Source organism: Histomonas meleagridis (genome assembly GCF_020186115.1).
Source record: "Histomonas meleagridis strain 2922-C6/04-10x chromosome Unknown contig_53, whole genome shotgun sequence".
Taxonomy (NCBI): Eukaryota; Parabasalia; order Tritrichomonadida; family Dientamoebidae; genus Histomonas; species Histomonas meleagridis.
Window position 1 is genome coordinate 118,098 of NW_027150896.1, and position 24,923 is coordinate 143,020.

At 30.3% G+C, this 24,923-nt stretch overlaps 7 protein-coding genes across 7 annotated transcripts; 3 read left to right on the forward strand and 4 right to left on the reverse strand.

Moving 5' to 3' along the window:
* Nucleotides 1-193: 193 nt before the first annotated feature.
* GO595_007421 (uncharacterized protein) lies at nucleotides 194-2,083 on the reverse strand (the record flags this gene model as incomplete). The annotated part of the gene is made up of 1 exon (XM_067920884.1): nucleotides 194-2,083. One exon carries the CDS (start codon nucleotides 2,081-2,083, stop codon nucleotides 194-196), a length of 1,890 nt encoding a protein of 629 aa, XP_067772331.1.
* Nucleotides 2,084-2,790: 707 nt separating this feature from the next.
* GO595_007422 (STE family protein kinase) lies at nucleotides 2,791-3,852 on the reverse strand (the record flags this gene model as incomplete). The annotated part of the gene is made up of 1 exon (XM_067920885.1): nucleotides 2,791-3,852. The coding sequence occupies one exon, from the start codon at nucleotides 3,850-3,852 to the stop codon at nucleotides 2,791-2,793; it is 1,062 nt and encodes a 353-aa protein (XP_067772332.1).
* Nucleotides 3,853-5,240: 1,388 nt separating this feature from the next.
* GO595_007423 (transcription initiation factor TFIID subunit 5) lies at nucleotides 5,241-6,953 on the reverse strand (the record flags this gene model as incomplete). The annotated part of the gene is made up of 1 exon (XM_067920886.1): nucleotides 5,241-6,953. One exon carries the CDS (start codon nucleotides 6,951-6,953, stop codon nucleotides 5,241-5,243), a length of 1,713 nt encoding a protein of 570 aa, XP_067772333.1.
* Nucleotides 6,954-8,041: 1,088 nt separating this feature from the next.
* Nucleotides 8,042-9,811, forward strand: GO595_007424 (collagen alpha-2(IV) chain-like; the record flags this gene model as incomplete). Its single annotated transcript, XM_067920887.1, has 1 exon — nucleotides 8,042-9,811. One exon carries the CDS (start codon nucleotides 8,042-8,044, stop codon nucleotides 9,809-9,811), a length of 1,770 nt encoding a protein of 589 aa, XP_067772334.1.
* A 35-nt stretch (nucleotides 9,812-9,846) lies between these two features.
* On the reverse strand, nucleotides 9,847-11,619 carry GO595_007425 (Sec1 family protein; the record flags this gene model as incomplete). Its single annotated transcript, XM_067920888.1, has 1 exon — nucleotides 9,847-11,619. One exon carries the CDS (start codon nucleotides 11,617-11,619, stop codon nucleotides 9,847-9,849), a length of 1,773 nt encoding a protein of 590 aa, XP_067772335.1.
* A 1,505-nt stretch (nucleotides 11,620-13,124) lies between these two features.
* GO595_007426 (Type III restriction enzyme, res subunit family protein) lies at nucleotides 13,125-14,018 on the forward strand (the record flags this gene model as incomplete). The annotated part of the gene is made up of 1 exon (XM_067920889.1): nucleotides 13,125-14,018. The coding sequence occupies one exon, from the start codon at nucleotides 13,125-13,127 to the stop codon at nucleotides 14,016-14,018; it is 894 nt and encodes a 297-aa protein (XP_067772336.1).
* Nucleotides 14,019-21,804: 7,786 nt separating this feature from the next.
* On the forward strand, nucleotides 21,805-22,401 carry GO595_007427 (Ras-related protein Rab-22A; the record flags this gene model as incomplete). The annotated part of the gene is made up of 1 exon (XM_067920890.1): nucleotides 21,805-22,401. One exon carries the CDS (start codon nucleotides 21,805-21,807, stop codon nucleotides 22,399-22,401), a length of 597 nt encoding a protein of 198 aa, XP_067772337.1.
* Nucleotides 22,402-24,923: the final 2,522 nt, after the last annotated feature.

Below are 24,923 nucleotides of genomic sequence, written 5' to 3' on the forward strand. Positions count from 1 at the left end.
ATTTTTGTAACACAGCATTATTTAGATGTATATTAAAAATTAATTGGGTATACGTATAATAATAATTAAAATACAAAATCAAACAAATGATTACTTTTGCACATGTGATTACGCAATGAATTGTTAAAATATTTAATGTTTTTGCTGGTTTCAATAATATTCCTAAAAAAATCGTTCGAACTTTATTTACTCATTACTTCTTCCACTGATCGAATCCATCAGTCAGCCTTGCCAGCCGCGTCAGCAGACTCTGCTCTTGTTTGGTGAGCACGTAGTCAACAATCTGTGGCAAGTTAATATATTTCTTGAAGAAACTTATGTACGCAAAAACGCCCAAATTCAGAGAGATCGCAATCGACAGCTGTACCTCAATGTCATCATAGTACCTCATTACTGTCATTGCTTGTACGGCCAATTTTGTATTTTGACTTACGCGTTGTTTCGGATCAATTCTTTGGAAGTATGATGATGCCTTACTTAGCAAATTCTGGCCATGTGTACTCATGTTAGACATATTATCTGTGTGTTTGGATGAAAATGTTGCTAATAATTGTATCTTATCTTTCGACATAAAATTGCTTTGGAAATGAAACGCTTGATCAATTTGATCGACAAACTCCAAGAAAAAGCAGTGTTGGATTTCTTCTTGGTTCTCTGGTAAGACTCCTAATCCGTTTGTTCTGCTGGCGACCGTTTTCGTTAAACGGTTGTAGGACGTTAAGGGGTCGTCAATATTCTGATGGTCTATCAAAAAGTCGAGTGGATATAAAAGTGCCAATGTTGGAACAACATTTGCTTGGATATTTATGTGATGGAAAAGTCTGAGCTGTGTTTGAGTTCTTTCATTTTCGTTAGAAACAAAGTAAAGCCCAGAAAACAATCGATCTGAATATTCCTTAAGTTTTTTGTAATTATTTTGTAATGCTTTTAATGGTTCATCACCTTTAAGATGGTCTTGTTGACTTTCAATCTTAACCTTTTTTGGTATATCAAGGTAAGGATCACAATATCTTAAAAGTAAGTGTGTCAAATGACTTGGTGATTTGATTTGAGTTTTTGATAAATCTAAAATATTCATAGTATCTACCAATATATCCATCGGTTGATTCGAATTGAGCTCAACTTTGGTTGAAGGTGGGCTTTTCCATGCTTGTAACAATATATACTCATCGTCTTTGACCACTTTTGGCGCTGTAATGCTCTGAAAAACTCCGACGAATTGAGTTTCGAGCGGTTTTATCAGCTCAGGGTCACTTTCCTCGATGAAGTGCTTCACTCCTTCATAAATGAGGTTAAAGTCGCGGGTTGTGAAGAGACTTTCTTTTTCAGCAGTCTCGAGTCCATATGAAAGTTTCTCGCAAACTGTTTTATCCCAATTGTTAACGGCTGCAATGAATTTTTCGATGTTTAAATTTTTCTCGTTAATAAACGCACTTATTCTCCATGCTAAATCAACGTGAACTGTGTTACGTGAGCAACAACATCGAATAATTCGACACATGTCCCGGAATAAGAAAGGAAATTCACATGGAACAAAATGTTCTAAGTAACCACAAATCATTGTATCAATGATGAATACATATTTCGTAGGATATGCACGGCCTGTGTTAATTTTGGAGATTTCTACAATTAGTTCTCGTGCAGGTGATGGAAGAAGTGGAATTGAATCATTTAAACGATTAAATAATGATATCACTATTTTTGATAATCTTTGCCAATATTGATTGCGAAAAGCACCTGCGTTGGTCTTAATATATTTTAACTTGATTTCATTGACCATAATGAGTAAATCTGGAATTAAGGGTTGAACAACATTTTCAAAAAAGTGTCCAGGATTTGTAGCTAAAAAATAGCCGAAAACAATGTCCTTTAAAAACTTATGAGGTGCACTGAATTTAAAGCCATGAATATGGAAATGAAGTTTGAATAATGATTTTATCATTTCAAGTGCATATTGGCGATCTTGATTAGTAAGCAAAAAGTTGTAAATCGCTGGAATTGTCGAAAAGCAAAAGTATTTTTTGTCATCTTCGGTTAAACCAAAGACACCATATTCTTGAGATGTATTGGATGGAACAAGCATTAAGTAAATAACTTGTGCAAATATTGTTGGATTAGTTTGCAAGAAATAGATTAAGCAGCTGTACCTATCTTTATGATTAGGGTTAGTAAATGATTTTAATGCATTAGAAATTGATAAGGGTTTAAATTCTTTTAACGGGAAAATTATTTCCTCAAGTTTATATGAAGTTGGCTTCATAATTAAGTAATTATATTTTGAGAGTAGAGCAGAAGAATATAATAAATGCTTTACTTCTTTGCGAAGTTCTTGAAGTGTTTGTTTGCAAACGGAGTTTGTTGTTATAGTGAGGTTTCTTTCTCTGTCGAATTTTTGATGGAAATCTTTTACTCGCTCTTGGAAGTCTTTACTCATTATAACCTGTACCGATCAAAATCCTATCAAAACCAAAAAGCTGTTTGACATAACTAAAAATTTTTGTGTGTAAAATAATCGTCTCGAAAAGTAACCCTCCGATAGATGGATAATTTAAAAGATTATATTCAGTGAATACGGTTATCATAACAATTTTTGAATTCATTTTTCCTACTCACAGGGGAATCAAAAATTTAAAAAAAAATGATAAATTTTCTTGATTTTATATATAACAAAGATTTATATATTTCATAACGAAAATGTTTTTTCTTTTTTTTGCTTTTCTGTTTTTAACGATTCAAATAATTAACATTTGATTGACCAAATAAAATTTATTCACAAGAAGCAAATTGATCTTAAAATCCAAACAGATCAGCGTCATCAGCTGCCTTAAGTCCGTTTTGAATGAAGTCGACAATCGATTTCTTATCACATTTTGTTTTCAAGAAATTATGTTCAAGAAGCTCTTTTGCGCTCGGCCTGTCCTTGGGATCTAACCTTGTGCACCTTTCGACAAAATCGCGGTACTCTGGCGAAAATCCTCTGAGTTTAGGAATTCCATATTTTTTAATATGTTTAATTGCTTTCTTTGGTGGTATCTGTGAATAAGGAGGACTTCCATTGATCATTTCTATGCACATTATTCCAATGGCCCAAATATCGGAAGCAAATGAATATGATAATCCATCAGATATTTCGGGAGCCATCCAATATGGTGATCCAACAATGTAATCGGCTTCTCCTTCTTCTTTTAATGCATCTATTTGTGTGGAAAAGCCAAAATCGCCAATTTTAATTGATCCTGTTTTCGATAAAAAAATATTACCACACTTTAAATCACGATGAATAAAATTCTTGTCATGCATTCGCTTTAACCCGTGAAGTACTTTTCTAATAATGTAAGCAACTTGTAGCTCATTGCATTGAACATATCTGAGAATATCTCCAAGTGACCCTGCATCCATATATTGCATAAGAATCCATGATGTTCCATTATGGATGTGAGCAGAGATCATCTTGACTAAATATCTCGAATGTAATTGATGCATAATTTTAATTTCATCAAGAATAAATTTTCTTTGCTTTTTTGTTAACTTCATCTCTTTTACTGCAACTTCACGATCCTTGTAATTTGCTAGATATACATTTGAAGTTAGTCCTGTTCCTATTTGTACAACATTTGATAAGAGTGATGTTGGATCTGTATCACGAATTATTCTTACTCCAGAGTATGACCCATACCTTGTACTTGATAAGCTATTCGATTCACTTTCTTCTTCAACGGATGTTAATTTTTTCGTTGATTTTTTCTTGTGTGTCTTTACCGTAGTTTTTCTCTTTCTTTTTCCTTTGTTAAATTCTGGTTTTTTAGAAATAGGCTGCAATTCTAGAGGAGAAAAAGCGACTGAGTTAATCATGGAAAGCACCGATTTTTGCTTTTGATAGAGGAATTTTCGGTGTCTTCTGATTTTTTGAGGTTATGCAGAAATTCAATAGGAATTAAAAAACGGCCAGGCCGTATTGAACGTATGACGGCTTTCAACGAAAAATTGAATACACGATAGATTTCGAACATCCGTGTGTAAACTATTGAATTATTTAATTTCACGAAAATGATCACAGTCCGCTCACTTTTTCGTAAGCACTAACGCCACAAATGTCAAATGGCATTAAAAATACAGAATTTTTTTTTTCATTTTTTATTTTACTTTTGCAAGTACAGTTCCGTTTGTTTTTTAGATACAGAAACTTCTGATGAATTTTCACTGCTTTCAATCTTGATATGGGAATTGTTCTTTCTTCGAACAACAAGAACAATAACAACGACGATAATAACAACAGGAACAGTTATGGCCACTGCTGTGTTGGAGTCGTCAATTTGATTTCATTTCTTCATTTTTGGCAATTGCAGTTGCAAATCGCCCAAATTTTCCAATTTTTCGATGTCTTCTTTTACTATTTCTTTTTTATTTGATTTTATTTCTTCATTTTGCGTTTACGCTTTTGCAACAATTTCATTTAATTCTACTATTGAGTTTGCATTTGATATTTGTGCAGTATAATTCACTTTGTTTTCTTCTTCCAAAAACTTTAATTCATTAATTTTATTCTTTGCTGATGTTTTTTGTGTTTCTTCGTTTTTGTTTGATGCAGATTCTGCTTTTGTAACAATTTCATTTATTTCTTTTTGTGATTTTGCACTTGATATATGTGTTGCATAATTTGATTTGTTTTTTTCTTCAAAGAACATATTATTGATTTTATTCTTTGCTGATGTTTTTGATGTTTCTTCATTTTTATTTGATGTCGATTCTGCAACAATTTCATCTAATTCTTTTAGTTGGTTTGTACATCAAATTTGTGCTGCATAATTTGCTTTGTTTTATTCTTCCAAATACAATAATTCATCAAGTTTGCTTAATGCCTTATCTTTAAATGATCTATTAGAATCAGAAAATGTCTTTTTTCCAATTAATTGTATTGATCCCAATTTATCTTTGCATTTTTCGTATTTTAGATTTTTTACATTATAAAATGCATAAGTTTTATATGGGGCAGTAGATAAATGTTTCAAAATTTTTCTAAGCACGATGTATACATCATCTCATTATAATGAGATTCACAAGTAGTGGGGATTGATGATAACAAAACGGCGTCAACCAACTTTCCTTTTTATGAATTTTAAAAAAAAAAAAAAAATTGGAATATTTATATTGTTCCAAATATATTTTATTTGTTCAATCTCATAAACCATTAAAGAACATGTACAAAATCTAAGGTTTTTTATTATACAAATCATTTTTCATTATTGTTTTGGTTTTTTTGAAGTACCTATAGCATGTAACAAATTTCTATTACTAAAAACTAATCTATGAGTGTAAGCATTTCTTGGCTGGAAATGTCTTAAAGGCTCTGCACCGTTTGCAGAAGTGCTACAAATTGTACCTACATCCCATAACAATACTTCTCCAGACAAATCTGTTGTTGCCAGAATTGTTCCTTCCATACTTAATGTCATATCCACTATATCATTTCTATGTGCCTTAATAGTACCAATTTTGCGACCTTCTCCGATATCCCAAGTTGATATTTTACCAGATTCATCACCTCTGATAATAATTCTACCATTTCTAGTGAACTGTATAACTCTTGGTACGTCTACAGTCGAAGCAAACATTTTCGTAAAAGGAGAATTAGAATCGCATCTAATATCCCATAACATTACTGAGCAATCATAACTCGCGGTCGCTATTGTGGAAGCGTTCGGATGATATTTAATATCTGTTATAGGCTCTTGATGATTCACAAAGACGCGTAATGGCTTAGAATGATCAAGTGCCCATAAAAATCCAACGCTTTCATCACAGCCAGTGACGAAATGATATCCTAATGGCGACCAATCAGCACACCATGTAATACCACCAAATGTTGGTATGTTGGAAAATCCAGTGGAAACTTCGCATGGATTTATACGTATAGAAGATTGTTGGCCACATAATAAAAATTTCGAATCGGGTGAAAATCGAACACAATATGTACGTGGGCCAACAATAGTACGCGTATATGTACATGCAGCTCCTGTTGATGGATTTATTGGACGAGGTATCATCATGTGATTATTACGTGATTCGATTTGTTGATAAAGTAAATTGTCATCAAGATCTGTTGAAGCATTGGTGGAAATTAATTTGACATAATTACGGTCAGTGGCTGCGGCAATTAATGTGCCGCTGCCATTAATGTCATAGGAAACATTTTCATGATGAAATGTGAAATATGCACAAGATGGTAAATTGTTCTTGGAAAGTGGCATCATGTTAAGAATATCATTGGATATGGCAAGGATTCGGTCATGGGGAGGGCGAGGAAGTGGAAAACCGGGATCTGTGGTTTTGTGGTCATCATCAAATATTTCAAATGTACAATTGGGGCCTATATATTTACGAGCTAAATCAAGTGGCCCGTCCTTCAGAAGATGGATAACAGGCTCAATAGGATGCTCGGATTGATCAGTTGTATAAAATATAAATCCGGGAATATGATCTGGTCGAGCTGTAAAATGATCTAAAGAAATAAATGTTATTTTGACTTTCTGGCTGAGGATCTTAAGAAAACGAGTGTATGAGCGATCCATAAGAAATGCAACTAAAGCTTGATATGTGGTTTCAGTAAGAGATGTTGAAAATGTGGTGTTGCTGAGTGAGCTCTGCTTACTGCTAAGAGAGGAAGCATGGAGATATTGATTAAGTTTTTTAATATCTGAATCATGAAAAACATGAAACATTTTGGAACCATCCGCAGCAAATTGAAAATGATCAAAAAATGCTTTAGCTTCAGATTCCCTTTTGGACTCAAACAATTCTACTATTGTGTGATAAAAAAAAGCAAATAAAAGTGGCTTGAGTTGAAGTTGTTGTACAGTAGGAACTTGGTAAACAAAATCAACTAGATCTGAGTACATTTTTGGCATTTCACTTACATCTTCAAGTTCTGCGCTTTGGGAAATTAAATAATCCATTGCTGTTTGATGAGGATAATTTGGAGCAAGAGAATTTAAAAACGATGTGTTTACCATGTATCCATGTTCATTGAAATAATCTTTGATTGAATCACGCAGTTGTCTATTTGGATCTTCCATTGAGCTGGATATTTTGGTTTAGCATAAAACCGCGAAATAAACGTTCTCTTTAATAGAGGCATGAACACTCAACAAATCTTAGAACATGTTTTATCTAAAAGTTTTATAATAATGTTTACATAATATTTTTGCTGTTTAAAATAGTTATTCTCTTGAACTAAATAGAACAAGGGCATTTCTACCCAATTTCATTTTGAATAATTCGATAAAGATGCGGTGAAATGGGTGTTGCGAAGTGGCACAGTCACATAAATTTAGGGGTCTGTATTTTGACCATGTTCTGGATTAGAAACAACCACTATTGGGATTATACATAATAATAATGCATTTTCTTCATGTTCTTCATTAAAAATCATTACATATCTGAGTTAAGTCACACAATTCGCCGACAATGCGTTCTATGATTGCAGCAGCAACATGAGCGCTTTTGTCTTAGGAGGAAAAGTTGCCACGATCGTCATTGACATGTTTTACAGGGGGAGTGCATTGCGAAACCTTCGGATTGGCAGCGGTGTTTCTTGGATTGTTAAAAACGCATTCCAATAATCAACATCGATGAAGTGTTAACCACAATTAAAGTTATATATTTTATTCATGCGAGAATTTGTAAAACATATCGTTTCCAATTGGTGAAAACGTATTTTCATATCTGAAGGAAACACATTTCCTTTATTCTGTTCTTTAATTTTTTAAAATTATTTTGGTGTGGTTTCTTTTTTTGGTCGATAAATAAAAAATAATAATAACAAAAGAATTTAGGGGAAGTATTGCTGTATAATCTTGTTCATTCTCTTTGATTTTTTGTATTCTTTTTATACGGTTTACCTAAATTTCGTTTTCTAAAAACGATCCGGCGGTTGTTTCTATTTTGAATGACTTGTGACGGTTATCCATAATTTTCAGCACGCAGACTATTGACGGTTAACGATTCAAAAAGTCATCGTTGGATTATTTCAACTAAATTTCTAATGTATCCAGGACAATATCCCGGACAATACCCATATGGTCAGCCAGGATACCCACAACAGTACCCTCAACAAGGAATTTATCGCCAGCCTGGGCCATATGGTCAATACCCACAGACAAACCAATATGCACAACCTGTTTATGGACAACAGCCATACAGACAACCTTCACCATACGGTCAATACCCAGGAATGCCAGGTCAACCTTATCCAGGTCAGCCATATCCAGGTTCTCAAGGCCAGCCATATCCAGGTCAACCTTATCCAGGGCAAGCACCACAAATACCAGGACAACCAAATGATCCCCTTAGAGGGTCTCATGCACAACCATATCCAGGGCAACCTTATCCAGGTCAATCACCACAAATGCCAGGTCAACCATATCCTGGCCAGCCAGCTCCTGGCTCTCATGGACAACAGTATCCAGGAATGGCACCTTCTGGTTCTCAAGGTCAACAATATCCAGGAATTCCATCACAAGGTTCTCAAGGTCAACAATATCCTGGACAACCAAATCAACAATACCCAGGACAGTCACCTCAAATGCCTGGACAACCAGCACCTGGTTCCCAAGGCCAACCGTATCCAGGAATGCCATCACAAGGTTCTCAAGGTCAACAATATCCTGGACAACCAAATCAACAATACCCAGGACAGCCACCTCAAATTCCTGGACAACCTGCTCCTGGCTCTCAAAGTCAACAATATCCAGGAATGCAAAATCAACAATATCCTGGACAACCAAGTCAGCAATATTCTGGACAACCACAGCAAATGCCTGGACAACCAGCGCCTGGTTCTCAGGGCCAACAATATCCTGGACAACCAAGTCAGCAATATCCTGGACAACCAAGTCAGCAATATTCTGGACAACCACAGCAAATGCCTGGACAACCAGCACCTGGTTCTCAAGGTCAGCAATATCCTGGGCAATCACCAAGGCCATCACAGAATGATCCATATGCTTCAATTCCAAATCAATATCCGGGACAGCCACAACCACAAAATGAGTCACAAGGAAGCCAAAGCCAACAAAGTCCTAATCCGCCATATCCTTCGCCACCAAATGACTTAAGCCAATCTTACACACAGCCACCGCCAGGCCAGCAGCCACAATACCCTCCACAACAACAACAGCAACAACAACCTCCACAGTACCCAGGAATGCCGCCTGAACAACGCCCACCACAAGAGCAGCGTCCACCTCAGCAGCAGCCACAAGAACAGCCGCAGTATCCACCGCAACAGCCACCACAAGGACAGCAGTATCCAGACTTGCCGCCTTACCCAGCTATGCCACAAGAGCAGCAACAACAACAACAGCCACCACAAGAACAACGTCCACCTCAACAGGAACAGCAACAACAGCCGCCGCAGTATCCGGACTTGCCAGCATACCCATCAATGCCACCACAGGAACAGCAGCAACAGCAACAACAACCAAATGACATGCCGCAATACCCGAATTTGCCACCTGAACAACAGCGTCCACAAGAGCATCCGCCAATGCCACCAAGCGAAATGCCATCAGCTGGACCACCACCACAACAACAACAACAGCAGCAGTTCAGCTATCCAAGCCTTGACCAGCCCAACGCAGACAGCAGCAACAGCAGCAGCAATGCACCACCCCAACAATTAGGGTACCCCAATCTACCTGAAATGACAAATGCACAACAGCCACCTCAGCAACCACCACAACAGCCACCACAGCAGCCACAAAACACCGGAGGATTACCACAATATCCAAATATTCCCGAATTAGACATCTAAACAGTAACAATTGAATTGTTCAAATTTTCCTTTATTCATTTTTCGATTCCTCTGCGCACCGTTGGGCACAGCTCCCGCACCAGCGCTTTGCCCGATGTGACCGAAGTGGCTCCAACGTAAAAGTCGATTGCGCCTTGAAACAGTTTGAGCCCCATCGACTTTATGATCGATACTTCTGTTGGGACAACGCCTCCAATGACAAAAACCATTATTTTCTGGTTTTGGCTTTTGTTGGCTTCTTTGTTTTTGAAGAAATTTGAAAAATCTATCGGAGGTGTTGAGAATGGCGTTTGATTCTTTTCTAAAAACCATTTTTTGGTATGTCCGATTTTTCCGAGTACTGTTTCTTCAACAAGACGACAAATTAATGGAACATAACCACCATCATAAAATGATCCAAAGTCATCTTTTTTATCAGGAGATACCATTAAGTTAAATAACTTTTTGGTTTGTTCCCATGTTGGAAGATGTTTCGAAAATAAATCATAAAATGGAACTTTATTAGTTAGTAAATTTACTTTTTCAAGATTTAAAATATCATCAAATGCTTTCATACCAAATCGTTCAATTATTCTTCTTCTGATTAGATGTAATTTCTTTTTACTTAATCCTCTATTATATATACATTCGATGCAATATTGACGAATTGCTTCATCCCAATATCTATCTGTAAGCATAAAGTTATCTGAATAAGGAGGTTCTACATCGATTCCAACTTGAGTTCGATATTCAAATTCTATAGTATCCTTAAAACGATTATCTAATGATTTAATCATAGCAAGATAATTCATAATATCTAAATGAAGATTAAGACGTGGTTTGATTTCAGCAAGTCTTTTTGCATTGATAGCATGTGTTTTAAATTGATTTGTATCTAATCCAGGTATAAGCGCTTTCTTTGTTCGATCTATTGCAGATATTTCAGAACAAGCTACTTCAACAGCATCTGATAATTGCATACCTCTTAGTTCTCGATATACTTTATCAGTATTATTTAATATTATTCTTTCATTTCCTTGATTAAGTTCTGTTGGAAGATTTAATATATTATTTCTGATTGATAAGTTTTCATATAATATTCCTTCATAAGTAAATTCTGTCATCAAAGGTGTAAAAAGATCGCATGTTCTATCTAAAATAATTAATGATGAAAAGGATGGTTCTTCATCAAATACAGAAATTGAAATATGTTCTTTCATCTCATTCATAATATGTTTAACTCGAGATGACATTGGACCAAAAGTATATATTTTTGGAAATATTCCATTTATTGCTTCTATCTTAACTAATGCACGTGATATCGTTCTTAAATCTTCTATTTTTTTCTCAGCAAACACATGACGAAAACAATGAGGAGTTGGTACAAGGAATTCATAATTTTCTATGGCTATTAAATCTGCATGAAATTCTATAATCATGATTTCACTTTCAATTCCAGAGTTTTCTACTGCTATTTGTGATAATCGATCATATACTGGAGATATTAAAATTGTTCTTCTTTTGTTTGGAAGCTTTTTGTAATATTGACAAAGTTCTTTGATGACTTCTGGTTCATTAGGAACTATTGATATTATTTCATTAAGGTTAATTGAAGATTCTTCCAGTGATAAAGCTTCTTCAAATGTTATAACTTTTGAAAATGCTTTGCCTAAAACATTGATGCTTAACAAACATTCGATAAAAGGAAGATAATCATATGGAATTATGCAAAGGGAGTTTTTGTCTAATTTCATACTTTTGAATTCATTAAGTGCTTGATGAATTATTGGGTCAAATATGGAATCTTTTTGCTTTGTCATTTTAGCCATAAAAACGTGAACCTTTTGGTTTTATATTTGCCATGCTTAAAATGTGAAAATAATCCAATCAATATTAACAAAGATAATTATTTAGGCTGTATTATAAACATTCAATTTATATTAGTCGCAAAATTAAAAGACTTAATTCAATAACATACGATATGCAAGGTAAAGAAATGTTATTTCAGAAGTTATTTTTAGATGCTAAAAAAATAATGATCATTAAAAAATTTGTTCATTAAAACATATAAACTATTTTTGATTGCAAGAAAAAGGAAGGGGGCTATTGCAAAAAAGCCATAATTTTATGACTTAAAAGCCAAAGGAATGAACAAAAAATACCTTTGTCAAACTTGTCCAAATAAAAAATATCAAAAAATGGGCCCCGGCAGGGGTCGAACCCGCAATCTTATCCTTAGGAGGGACACGCCTTATCCATTGGGCCACGAGGCCATCCATTTTTTTGATATATTTTAATATTATAAACAAGAATTTTAGAATTTTTTTTATAAATAATATACAAACTTAAAAATGTTTTTTCATTTATTGTAAAAAATATGATATCACATTATTGAGCTTCTAAAATTTTCATAATATTATCCATATTGCTTCATAATAAATATTTTCCAAATTTCCATAAAATATACATGATTTCCATATAATTGTAATTTATTTAATTTAATTTGCAAAGTTTCAATCAAAACACAATGTGAATTATGTAAGTTAATTTATAATTATTGGTGAAAAAAGGAATCATTTATGGAATATTTGAATGATTTACATCTATGTTCGAGTTGTGTCACTTTTCTACCTAAAAATCTTCAACATGAGTTCAGTTCCCTGGAAAAATTCTAACATTGAAACATGGTTATCTAATGTTATTTCAAGTTGTATTAGCAAAGAAGAAGTTGAAAATAAGAAAGAAAAATTGAAGGAACTTTTAATTTCGAGCGAAAGTAACGAAACATTACAATATCCAATTTATGAACTTTTAGGAGAAAAATCATTTCATGTTATTGAAACATTATTAAAATATCGTGAAAATATTATATATTCGTTAAAACACCAAACTGAAGAAAATGAAGAAAGAAAAGAAGATGAACAACGAAAACAAGAACAAGAAGAAGAAAAAGAAAAAGAGAACAAATATCATTCACCATTATCAGAAAAGTCACGTTATATTCATAGTGAGACAGTTAATGGCACTTGGTATACAGTTGAAGCGACCAAATTACAGCGACCAAATATTTCACATATTCCTATTCAAGAATTACCAGTATGGAGTCGTAAATGTTTTTTTAGGGTGTGAAACATTAAATGATATTCAAAGCATTGTTTATAAATCCACACAAAGTAATGAGAATTTATTAATTTGTGCGCCGACAGGAAGTGGTAAAACTAATGTTGCGTTACTTTGTATTATTAATGAGATCAAGAAACATTTAATCGAACATAAACATTCATTGCCAACCATTTCTAATAATTCCAAATTTTTAATTGTATATCTTACACCTATGAAAGCGTTAGCTACTGAAATTACACATAAACTTTCTACATCATTACAACATCTTAAAATTAATGTTAAAGAATATACAGGTGATACACATATGTCAAGTTTTGAATTAGAGCGTACGCAAATTCTTGTTGCTACTCCAGAGAAATGGGATGTTGCTACACGACGTAGTGGCGAAGGGACATTATCTATGCGTATTAAATTATTAATTATTGATGAAATTCATTTACTTCAAGATGAACGTGGACCAGTTATTGAAGCACTTGTAGCACGAACATTACGCCAAGTTGAACAAACGCAAAAAATCATTCGAATTATTGGTTTATCAGCCACACTTCCTAATTATCAAGATGTTGCTAATTTTTTACATGTTAATAAAAATGGTTTATATATCTTTGGCCCAGAATTTCGCCCAGTTCCACTTGCTATGACATTAATTGGAGCCAAAAATACCAATTTAACACCAAAATCAGAGAAACTAATTTATGAAGAACTTTATAAACCAGGTCGCGAGAAAGACACAGTACAAATTGATTGTATAGCGATACAACTTTTACGACGAATTATAACAGAAAAGAAACAAGTCTTAGTATTTGTTCATACACGTAATGAAACCATTAAATTTGCAGAATTAATTATTAAATATCTTGATATTCCTATTAATTCAGTATTTAATAAAGAACTTAAACATAAAAATATTCAAGGGCAAGTTAAAGAAATATTAAGTAAAGGAGTTGGGATTCATCATGCAGGATTACCACGAAATGAACGAATCTTTATTGAGAATTCATTTCGAAATAATTCATTTTCAATATTAATATGTACTGCCACATTAGCATGGGGAGTTAATTTACCAGCGCATACAGTTATCATTAAAGATACTAAAAATTTATAATCAAGAATATGGTGGATATGAAAACATTGGAATTTTTAGATGTTCATCAAATGTTTGGACGTGCAGGTCGACCACAATTTGATAAAGATGGTCATGGGATCTTAATTTCTACGAACAAAGTTCTTCAACGTTATACTACTACATTAATTAATGCAGAATCGATTAAATCTAATTTTCATACACGTTTAGAAGATTTTTTAAATGCTGAAATTTCATTAGGTACCGTTACTAGTAAACAAGATGCACTTAAATGGTTACATTATACATTTATGTATCAACTTGATCCAGATGAAACGCATTATACTGAAATCTTAAATTATTGTATTAATGAACTTACAGATAATTATATGATTCATTCATCATTAGCTACAGAATCATTACATCCTACATATTTAGGACAAATTGCATCATTACATTATATTCCATTTACATCTATTTGTTATTTTAATGAAAAACTTCATATTAATATGAGTGAAGAAGAACTTTTAGATTGTATTTTTTCATCAGGAATTTTTCAATCACTTTTAGTTCGTAGATCAGAAGTTTATGAATTAGAACATTATCAACCATTAATTCCATTATTAACACCATTTGATGAACTTTCAGGGAAAGTTAATATTTTATTTCAATCATATATTTCACGATATAAATTTAAGACTACATCATTAACATTAGATCAAACATGGTTATCAGATAATTTAGAACGAATTTTTGATGCAATTTTTGAATTAACACTTGAACGTGGATGGAGTTATTTAAGTAAATTTTCATTAAATTTATGTAAAATGGTTGAACATCAACTTTGGTGGTGTCAAGAGAAACATGAACATCCATTAAAACAATTTTTAACCAAGAAAGAATATTTACCTACACTTCATAAATTAGAAAACATTAGTAATAATATTAAAGAACTTAAAGAAATCGAATTTAACGAATTAAAACAATTATTACGGAATGATATTAATACTGAAATTATATATAAAGCAATCCAACATTTTCCTATAGTTGAAGTTTATAGTGAATATCAACCTATTAAAGAAAACATTAATTTAATTAATATTGAACTTCGATTTCCATTTGAATGGGAAAATTCACAATTTCAAGATAATGAATTATTTTGGTTATTTATTGAAGAACCAGATGGAAGTAAAATTTATTATTCACAAGAAATTAATATTAACAAACGAATATCTAAAGTTGGATTAAATATTAAAACATATGTTCCAAATCCGAATACACAAGAATATTTAATTACTATTACATCTATTAAATATTTAGGAGTTGAAGATTCATATATTCTACGTATTGAAGATTATGAAGAAAAAACATAAAATTGATGAAATTTATTATACGAAACTTTCACCTAAATTAAAGAAACTTCCAATTACAATTATTGAAAATGAAGAAACACGAAAACGATTTTCGATTAAAGAATTTAATTTAATTCAAACGCAATTATTTTATCAAACATATCATAGTAATGAATCACTTTTATTATGTTCACCAAGTAAAACAGGGAAAAGTATTATTGGAGAATTAGGTATTTGTAAAGTATTAGAAGAAAGTGAAACCTCAAAAATTATTTATATTATATCATTTCATGAGATATATCATGAATATATTGAAGATTTTAAGAAACGTTATAAAAATTTAACTTATGAACTTGAAGGTAATTATCAAAAAGATCTTAAAAATTATGAAAAATCACGTATAATATTTAGTACAGCCAAAAAATGGGATTCATTTTCATATTATTTAACTAATAAACATATTAAAACTAATATTTCATTAATTATCCTTGATGAACTTGAATTAATTGGTAATAAAAATGGACATATTTATGAAAATATTATTTATCGTATTCGAAATATTATTAATGAACGAATTCGAATTATTGGTTTATCTACACCATTAAGTAATGTTAATGATATTGGACAATATTTACGAATTTCTAAACGAAATATTTATAATTTTAATAATTCTACACGAATTATTCCATTAATGGTTTTTTATTCAAGGTTTTCCAGGTCGTCAATATTATTCACGTATGGCAGCTATGAATAAACCATTAATTGATTCTATTTTACAATATTCTAAAGGTAAATCCACACTTATTTTTTGTACCATCTAAGAAACAAACTATAATTACAGCTATTGATTTAATATCATCACATCATAATTCTATACAATTTTTAAATACTACAGAAGAATTAATTCAAATTTCTAAAAGAATTGATAACAAGAAATTATCATATTTTTTAACATTTGGTATTGGTATTTATCATAAAGATTTAACTAAGAAAGATAAAGAAATTATTAAAGAATTATTTAAAACAGAAAAAATTAATTTATTTAATTTGTACCTCTAATTATTCATTTACATTAAATATTTCAGCACATTTTGTTATTATTAAAGGTACAGAATATTATGATAAAGAATATGGTATTTATAAAACATATGAACTTTCCGAACTTCAACAAATGATTCGTAAATCAGGACGTTATGGATATGATACACAAAGTTCAGTTATGATCTTATGTGAAGAAACACGATTAGAATTTCTTAAAACATTTATTAATGAATCATTTCCAGTTGAATCGACATTATTAAATCATTTAAGTGAATATATTAAAAATGAAATTTCTAATAATACAATTCGAAATGAGAAAGATATTTATAAATATATTTCAAATACATATTTTTCACTTCGACTTTATAAGAATCCACTTTATTATAATAATAAAACACTTCAAAATATTATTAAAGAAATATTAGAAGAATTAAAACTTAGTCAATGTTATAAAATTAATGAAAATAAAGAAATTGAATCCACTAATTATTGTAAAATTTCTAGTTATTATAATATTTCACATTTAACAGTTCGAAATATTATACATAATTTACAAGAAATTAGTGAATTTGATATTCCTAATTTATTATTAATTTTATGTAAAAGTAAAGAATTTGAACGTATTCAACTTCGTCATTTAGAAGAAGATATATTACAACATATGAAACCACGATTTATTATTAATGATCCGACATATTTAATTAGTACCAAAGTATTTTATATTATTGAATATTATTTAAGTCAAAAGACATTACCAACACAAGAATTTAAAGAAGATTTAAAAATTATACAAAAATATTTAATGAAAATCATTGATTTTTTTAATTGAAATTATGCGCACAGAAAGTAATCTTCAAGGTATTATTAAGATTATATTAATTAAACAAATGAATTCACAAGGAATTTGGTGGGATCAAAATCCATTACAATTTTTAATGAAAGAATCGAAAGGAAACATTCGAACTATTCCTGAATTAATATTAAATAAGAACATTCCTAAATATTTTAATAATATTAAGAATAAAATATTAATTTATTCAGTCAATTCACGTGAATTAACAGAAAATAAAAAATAAATTTTATTTACGATTACGATTAATTTCAGGCGAAATTGGAAATACAATTTATACGATTAATAATAGTAATAATTATAATAATAATAACATTAAATATCAACAACAAAATCTTTATATATTTATAGGTAATCCTAATAATAATAAAAATTTATGCATTTCAACGAATTCAAGCGAAAGAAAAAAATATATTTTTAACACTTCAAAGTAAAGAAATAATTGAAGAAAACAGTTATTTATATATATTTAATGATTCATATATTGGAATTGATCAAATGTATTCAGTTAACAAAAGTATTATTAAAACGAAAATGAAAGAAAATCAAAATCAAAGTAACAATAATAACAATAACAACAAGAAATCGGTAATTTTAAACACGACAAAGAATAATAAGCAAAATAAAGAAGAAAATGATTTACTTGATTTCAAAATCGAAGATTTACTTGAAAATGAACAAAATGATAACAAAAATACCAAAAAATACTAAAAAAAAAAAAAAAAACAAAAACAACAAAAGTAAAGTTAAAGTTGAAAAGCCAAATAGAAAACAAAATAACAACAAAAACAATAATAATAACAATAACAATAATAAAGTTAAAGTGGAAAAGCCGAATAAAGAACAAAATAATAAAATTACTATTGAAAAAAATGATAAAAATGAACAACAAAATGAAAACAAAGAAAATAAAACGAATGAAACGAACAATGCGAATAATGGAAATAACGGAAATAAAAAACAAAGAAGAAGACCAAACCGACGCAATAATCCATTTGTTTATTATGCACCAGATTAATGTTTGTAATTTGTTTTTATTATTTAATAAATATATAAATATATATTAATTTGTGAAGTTTTATTTTTAGTAAAAATTTTAGTGAGTAAAGTCAAAAGCATTTATGTTTCCTGCATCTGGTTTTGATTATATTATTTTGAGTTTAACGTTTCTTTCATTTGTTTACATATTCCTTTTATTTTTCTATGATATCATTATGGAGATTCATTATTATTTTTAATATTTTTGAAAAAAATAAATACTATTACAGAAATAATTATTATTACAACAAACACAGTAATTATAATACCTGCAATAATACCTGCCTTTTTCTCATTTGATTCAGTTATTTGTTCTAATTTATTCGGGTTCAATAAGATGTTCTTTAATCCTTCTGAATATTCAATATAACCTTCACGCAAATTATTACAATTAACAGGTCGAACACTATATGAAAAATTAAATCCATCAATTCGACTTTCAATATGAACAATATAATATTCACCAACTTTAATCTTGTCTTCTTGAACGTCAATTATAATAGCTTCTGATCCACCATAATATTCTCGTTCATGTGAAATACTTTTTATAATATTTTCTCCTTTAGAATTCATTGCATTAACTTGATATGAATTTGGTGTTAATCGTTGATATATAGAATCATAATAATATTCAATACCATCAATTATTTCATATTTCTTAGGAATATTTATAATATGTGATATACTCCAACGTGAATAACAAAGATCAATAGGAATAATACCAATTGGATATGCGACAAATTTTACATTTTTTTATATATAAATCATTTTTATCAAATGTTTTCATTCCTTTAATATAAAGATTAGAATATGATCCTTTAACTCCTCCACTCCAAAATTTAAGTAATGGTGAAATAATAGCTCTTCTATGTCCTAATGATTTTATTCCCCTATCTTCCATATATTCTGGTATAGATTCGGTTAATGAAGCGGGTCCAGGTATAATTTTATATAGGTTTGAGTTTTGTAACGCTTTTGCTCCTTCTTGGGTCCAACATTTATTCCCTTGATCATAGTAATGTGTAAGTCTACCAAATTTTGATAAAATTGCACATGCTTCTTGTGAATATTTCCGATAATTACGATTTTCTCGAAGTTCTTTTAAACCAAGAACCCAACGATAAAAATTAATACGATTTTCTGCATAAAGAAAATCTTGTTCATTGATAGCTTCACCTGGGTCACATTCATCATTAATATTTCCTTTCCAAAATGGAGGTAAAGATATTGGAACAAATTTCGAATGATAATTTTTACATGTTTCTAATGTTGTTCTTTTTTCTACTTCTTCTAATATTTCTAATGTAACACAAAGAGGAATAAAGATAAACATTCTTTTTTAATAACTTTTTAGAGATTTAAGTTATTTTTCTTAAAACAAACAAACCATCTTTCTTTTAATTATTCAAACACTTTGATTTAATTTAATTATATTTAAATTTATTAAAATCTTTTTTACCTTAATTTTACATTTTTTAAAGTTCAATAACCTAAATAACCTCTGATAAAAAACGAATTGGAAAAACTTTTAAAATCCGGCCAGTATATAAAAAATGGAATAAAATAGGAAATATATTTCCTATATAAAACAAATTTTTTCTCATTCCGCAAAAAAAGTCTTTTACCGTATTTTTTATATTTTACCAGAGTTCAAGTAGCAATTTTCATATTAACGAAATTTAATTAAAAGAATAAATACATAAAATTTTGTTCCTTAAGAAATGAAAACAAATTGTTGAATAACAAATAAACTGGTTCTCAGCGGTTGTACCAAAATTGAAAACAGTTCAGATATCCAACGATAAAAAACAAACAAAAAAATCAGACTTTCAATGGTTTACTGGTACAACCGATGAGAAGCACGTTGGATACAAACTTCTTCAAATCTTTTTTCACGGACTCTATATTTTTTGTTTTCAAACGCTTGGCGGCCTCTTTGAATGCTAATCCGTCTTCCACGATGGATTTATATAACCTTCTATCCAGTTTTTTCTGTCCAATTTGGTTCTTCTTCAATTTTCGCCATTGTTTCTTCGTATGCATTTTCTTCTTCTTCAGTAAATTTACTAAGTACGACGCTTTGGAATTCATCTTCAAGTGTACCTGCAACTTCTAAATATTCTTTTGTTGGTATATCTATGATATCACTAAAATGACCGTTGATTGATTCCCCATTATACTTTAGACATAATGCACATCTTTTTCTAAAACTTATTATTAAATTATTGATTGTTGTAATGCTTATTGATTCCCATGCTTCAATAATTGTGTCAATAAGTGAATCTAAATCTGGGGGATTCACTTCTTCAACTTTTCGCTTCAAAATCGCCCATAAATGTTCGATTACATTTAAATCTGGTGAATTTGATGGCCATTTATCGAGTAAATTACAATATTTTCTAATGAATCCAATAGAAGCTCTATGGGCACTTGCACCATCTTGCTGGAATAACAAATGTACTGATTCTGGTAATGATAGATAATCAATAACTTTGCTATCTATTAATATTTTTTGATAATTACCTGCATCTATTGATTTTGTTACTATGGTAAGTGCTGATTTATAATTTTTTTTCCAATCGCACCGAAAACCATAATTGATTTAGGAAATTTATCACATATTTCATAAATTCCAGGAATATCTTCTCCCTTCCTTCGCCAAACCCACCTCCGATCTGTTTCTAGAACGAACCTAGATTCATCAGAAAATATAATATCTTCTCCTAGAATTCCATCTTTCAAAATTCTGTGACAAACAAGGACTCGGTTCCTTTTTTGTAATTCTGATAGGTTTTGCTTGTGCTTCATTGGGAGATATTTAGAATTCAATGCATGTTCAATCCTGTTGACTGTAGAACGTGATATAACAATTCCTAGATTTTTCTCTATAAGTTCTGCAATTCTTGAATCTGATACGTTAGGCTATTGAATTCTTAATGTTTCGACTTCGGTTCTGCAAAGATCTCTTTTATGCATAATTGGTTTTTTTTGGAGTAAAACAATTTGCATCAATTTGCTTTTTTGACTGTTGATATTGTTGATTTACTTACATTTAACTGTCTTCTTATTACTTCATACGTGCAACCATACTTGAGCATTGTCGCAATCTGCTCTTCTTTGTTAGAAAGGCTTTTAATATCTTGTATAAGTTGTTCGCTTATCATGAAAATGAACGGGAAATATTACCGCCATAATATCAAATGAAGACCTCAAATTTTAGCGGGCAACTTTCAAAATCTGAATTTAATAAACTTGTGAAAAAAGTAGTACAACCGCTGAGAACCAGTTTAGTTGTTTTGAATCAATCAAAAGACATTTTTAAAAGTCACGTTCATAGATGAATTTTATTTTATTAAAGATTAGAAGCCATTTTATAATGTTTGCCCAAGGGCATGTTATGATAAAATTTTGATTAGAATAAAAAAATGATTCATGCCGTTATGAGCAGAACGTCTTTTGCACTTTTGATCGAATTGATTGATTGTGTACTTTACGCTCAATTCAAAAAGTGAATTTACATGTTCGTTTTATTGAAAAGTGGCACTTAATGGAAAGTAAATCCAATGTTATAAAAATTGTACTTCTTGGAGATGCAGGAACAGGAAAATCTTCTTTACTTACACGTTGGGCTGATGATCGATATGATCCATCTCTGAAATCCACTATAGGTGTTGCATTTAGAAATGTTTCATTTGAATTTCAATCAGAACAACACGAAATACAAATATGGGATACTGCAGGTCAAGAAACTTTCCGTTCTACTTCTCCTTTGTATTGCAGAAATGCTTATTCGGCAATGATTGTTTATGATATTACTTCAAAATCATCTTTTAATAGCTTAGAAGAATGGATTCAAATACTCCGCTCAGATGGTAATGAGATTCCTTTTGTTCTTGTTGGAAATAAAAGTGATTTAGCTGCAAGTCGTGATGTACCATTTGATTTAGGCAAACAATTTGCAAAAAATTATAACACCGAATTTTATGAAACCAGTGTAGTTAGAGGTGAGTTTGTCAACGAAGCATTTGAAGCAGTTGTAACAAGGGCAATAATGCAGAAAAAAAGAAATGATCCTCTGATCGAAGGTGTTACACAGATAGACCTCTCGCAGCAAACAGGCGGTCAAAAGAAAGATTGTTGCTAAATAGAGAGTTTTTTTCTTGTAATATATTGATAATTGCATCTTGAGAAAACGTTTCCTAAATGTGAAATTTAATATAATTTAATATCTTAGTAATAAATTAATAAAAAAAAAATATAAACTCTTTCATTTTAGCAATAAGTCAAAGTGAAGTTATTCATTTATTTAATAGATTGTTAATAAATGTAAATGATTTTTATATGAAAATGCATTTTTGAGTTTGGACATGTTCAATAATATTTGTATATAGAAACTTTAAATATATAAAATTAAATATAAAAGATTCTATTATTCATTGATCTTTTTTGAATTAGAATACACAAATTCCATATAAAAATCAAAGCGCTTTGATAATTAATAGAAAGATGGTTTGTTTGTTTTAAGAAAAATAGCTTAAATCTCTAAAAAGTTATTAAAAAAGAATGTTTATCTTTATTCCTCTTTGTGTTACATTAGAAATATTAGAAGAAGTAGAAAAAAGAACAACATTAGAAACATGTAAAAATTATCATTCGAAATTTGTTCCAATATCTTTACCTCCATTTTGGAAAGGAAATATTAATGATGAATGTGACCCAGGTGAAGCTATCAATGAACAAGATTTTCTTTATGCAGAAAATCGTATTAATTTTTATCGTTGGGTTCTTGGTTTAAAAGGACTTCGAGAAAATCGTAATTATCGGAAATATTCACAAGAAGCATGTGCAATTTTATCAAAAGTTGATAGACTTACACATTACTATAATCAAGGGAATAAATGTTGGACAATAGGTGGGGAAAAAGCATTAGAAAATTCAAATATATTTGAACTTAAGCCATATGTTGCATCAATTACTAAATCTATACCAGAATATATGGAAGATAGGGGAATAAAATCATTAGGACATAGAAGAGCTATTATTTCACCATTACTTAAATTTTGGAGTGGAGGAGTTAAAGGATCATATTCTAATCTTTATATTAAAGGAATGAAAACATTTGATAAAAATGATTTATATATAAAAAATGTAAAATTTGTCGCATATCCAATTGGTATTATTCCTATTGATCTTTGTTATTCACGTTGGAGTATATCACATATTATAAATATTCCTAAGAAATATGAAATAATTGATGGTATTGAATATTATTATGATTCTATATATCAACGATTAACACCAAATTCATATCAAGTTAATGCAATGAATTCTAAAGGAGAAAATATTATTAAAAGTATTTCACATGAACGAGAATATTATGGTGGATCAGAAGCTATTATAATTGACGTTCAAGAAGACAAGATTAAAGTTGGTGAATATTATATTGTTCATATTGAAAGTCGAATTGATGGATTTAATTTTTCATATAGTGTTCGACCTGTTAATTGTAATAATTTGCGTGAAGGTTATATTGAATATTCAGAAGGATTAAAGAACATCTTATTGAACCCGAATAAATTAGAACAAATAACTGAAGGGACTAATTCCGAACAAGAAAAAAGAAAGGAAGAACAAAGAAGAGAAGAACAAAGAAAAAAGGAAGAACAAAGAATAGAAGAACAAAAAAGAAGAGAAGAACAAAGAAGAATAGAAGAACAAAAAAGAAGACAAGAGCAAAGAAGAAAGGAAGAACAAAAAAGAATAGAAGAACAAAAAAGAAAGGAAGAACAAAAAAGAATAGAAAAACAAAGAAGAGAAGAACAAAAAAGAAAGGAAGAACAAAAAAGAATAGAAGAACAAAAAAGAATAGAAGAACAAAAAAGAATAGAAGAGCAAAAAAGAATCGAAGAACAAAGAAGAGAAGAACAAAAAAGAATAGAAGAGCAAAAAAGAATAGAAGAACAAAAAAGAATCGAAGAACAAAGAAGAGAAGAACAAAAAAGAATAGAAGAACAAAAAAGAATAGAAGAACAAAAAAGAATAGAAGAACAAAAAAGAATAGAAGAACAAAAAAGAATAGAAGAACAAAAAAGAATAGAAGAACAAAAAAGAATAGAAGAACAAAGAAGAGAAGAACAAAAAAGAATAGAAGAACAAAAAAGAAGAGAAGAGCAAAAAAGAATCGAAGAACAAAGAAGAGAAGAACAAAAAAGAATAGAAGAGCAAAAAAGAATAGAAGAACAAAAAAGAATAGAAGAACAAAAAAGAATAGAAGAACAAAAAAGAATAGAAGAACAAAAAAGAATAGAAGAACAAAAAAGAATAGAAGAACAAAAAAGAATAGAAGAACAAAAAAGAATAGAAGAACAAAAAAGAATAGAAGAACAAAAAAGAATAGAAGAACAAAAAAGAATCGAAGAACAAAAAAGAATCGAAGAACAAAGAAGAATAGAAGAACAAAAAAGAATAGAAGAACAAAAAAGAAGGGAACAAGAACCAAGGAAAGAAAAAACTCAGAAAATAGAAAAAGAACAAAAACAAGAACCTAATTCAAGAATGGAAGCATATCTGAAAAATGAAACAAGATCACATCCAAAACCAAAATTAAACAAAGGAAAAGAAAGTATTATCACAGGATGTATAATAGCAGTATTTACTGTCTTAATC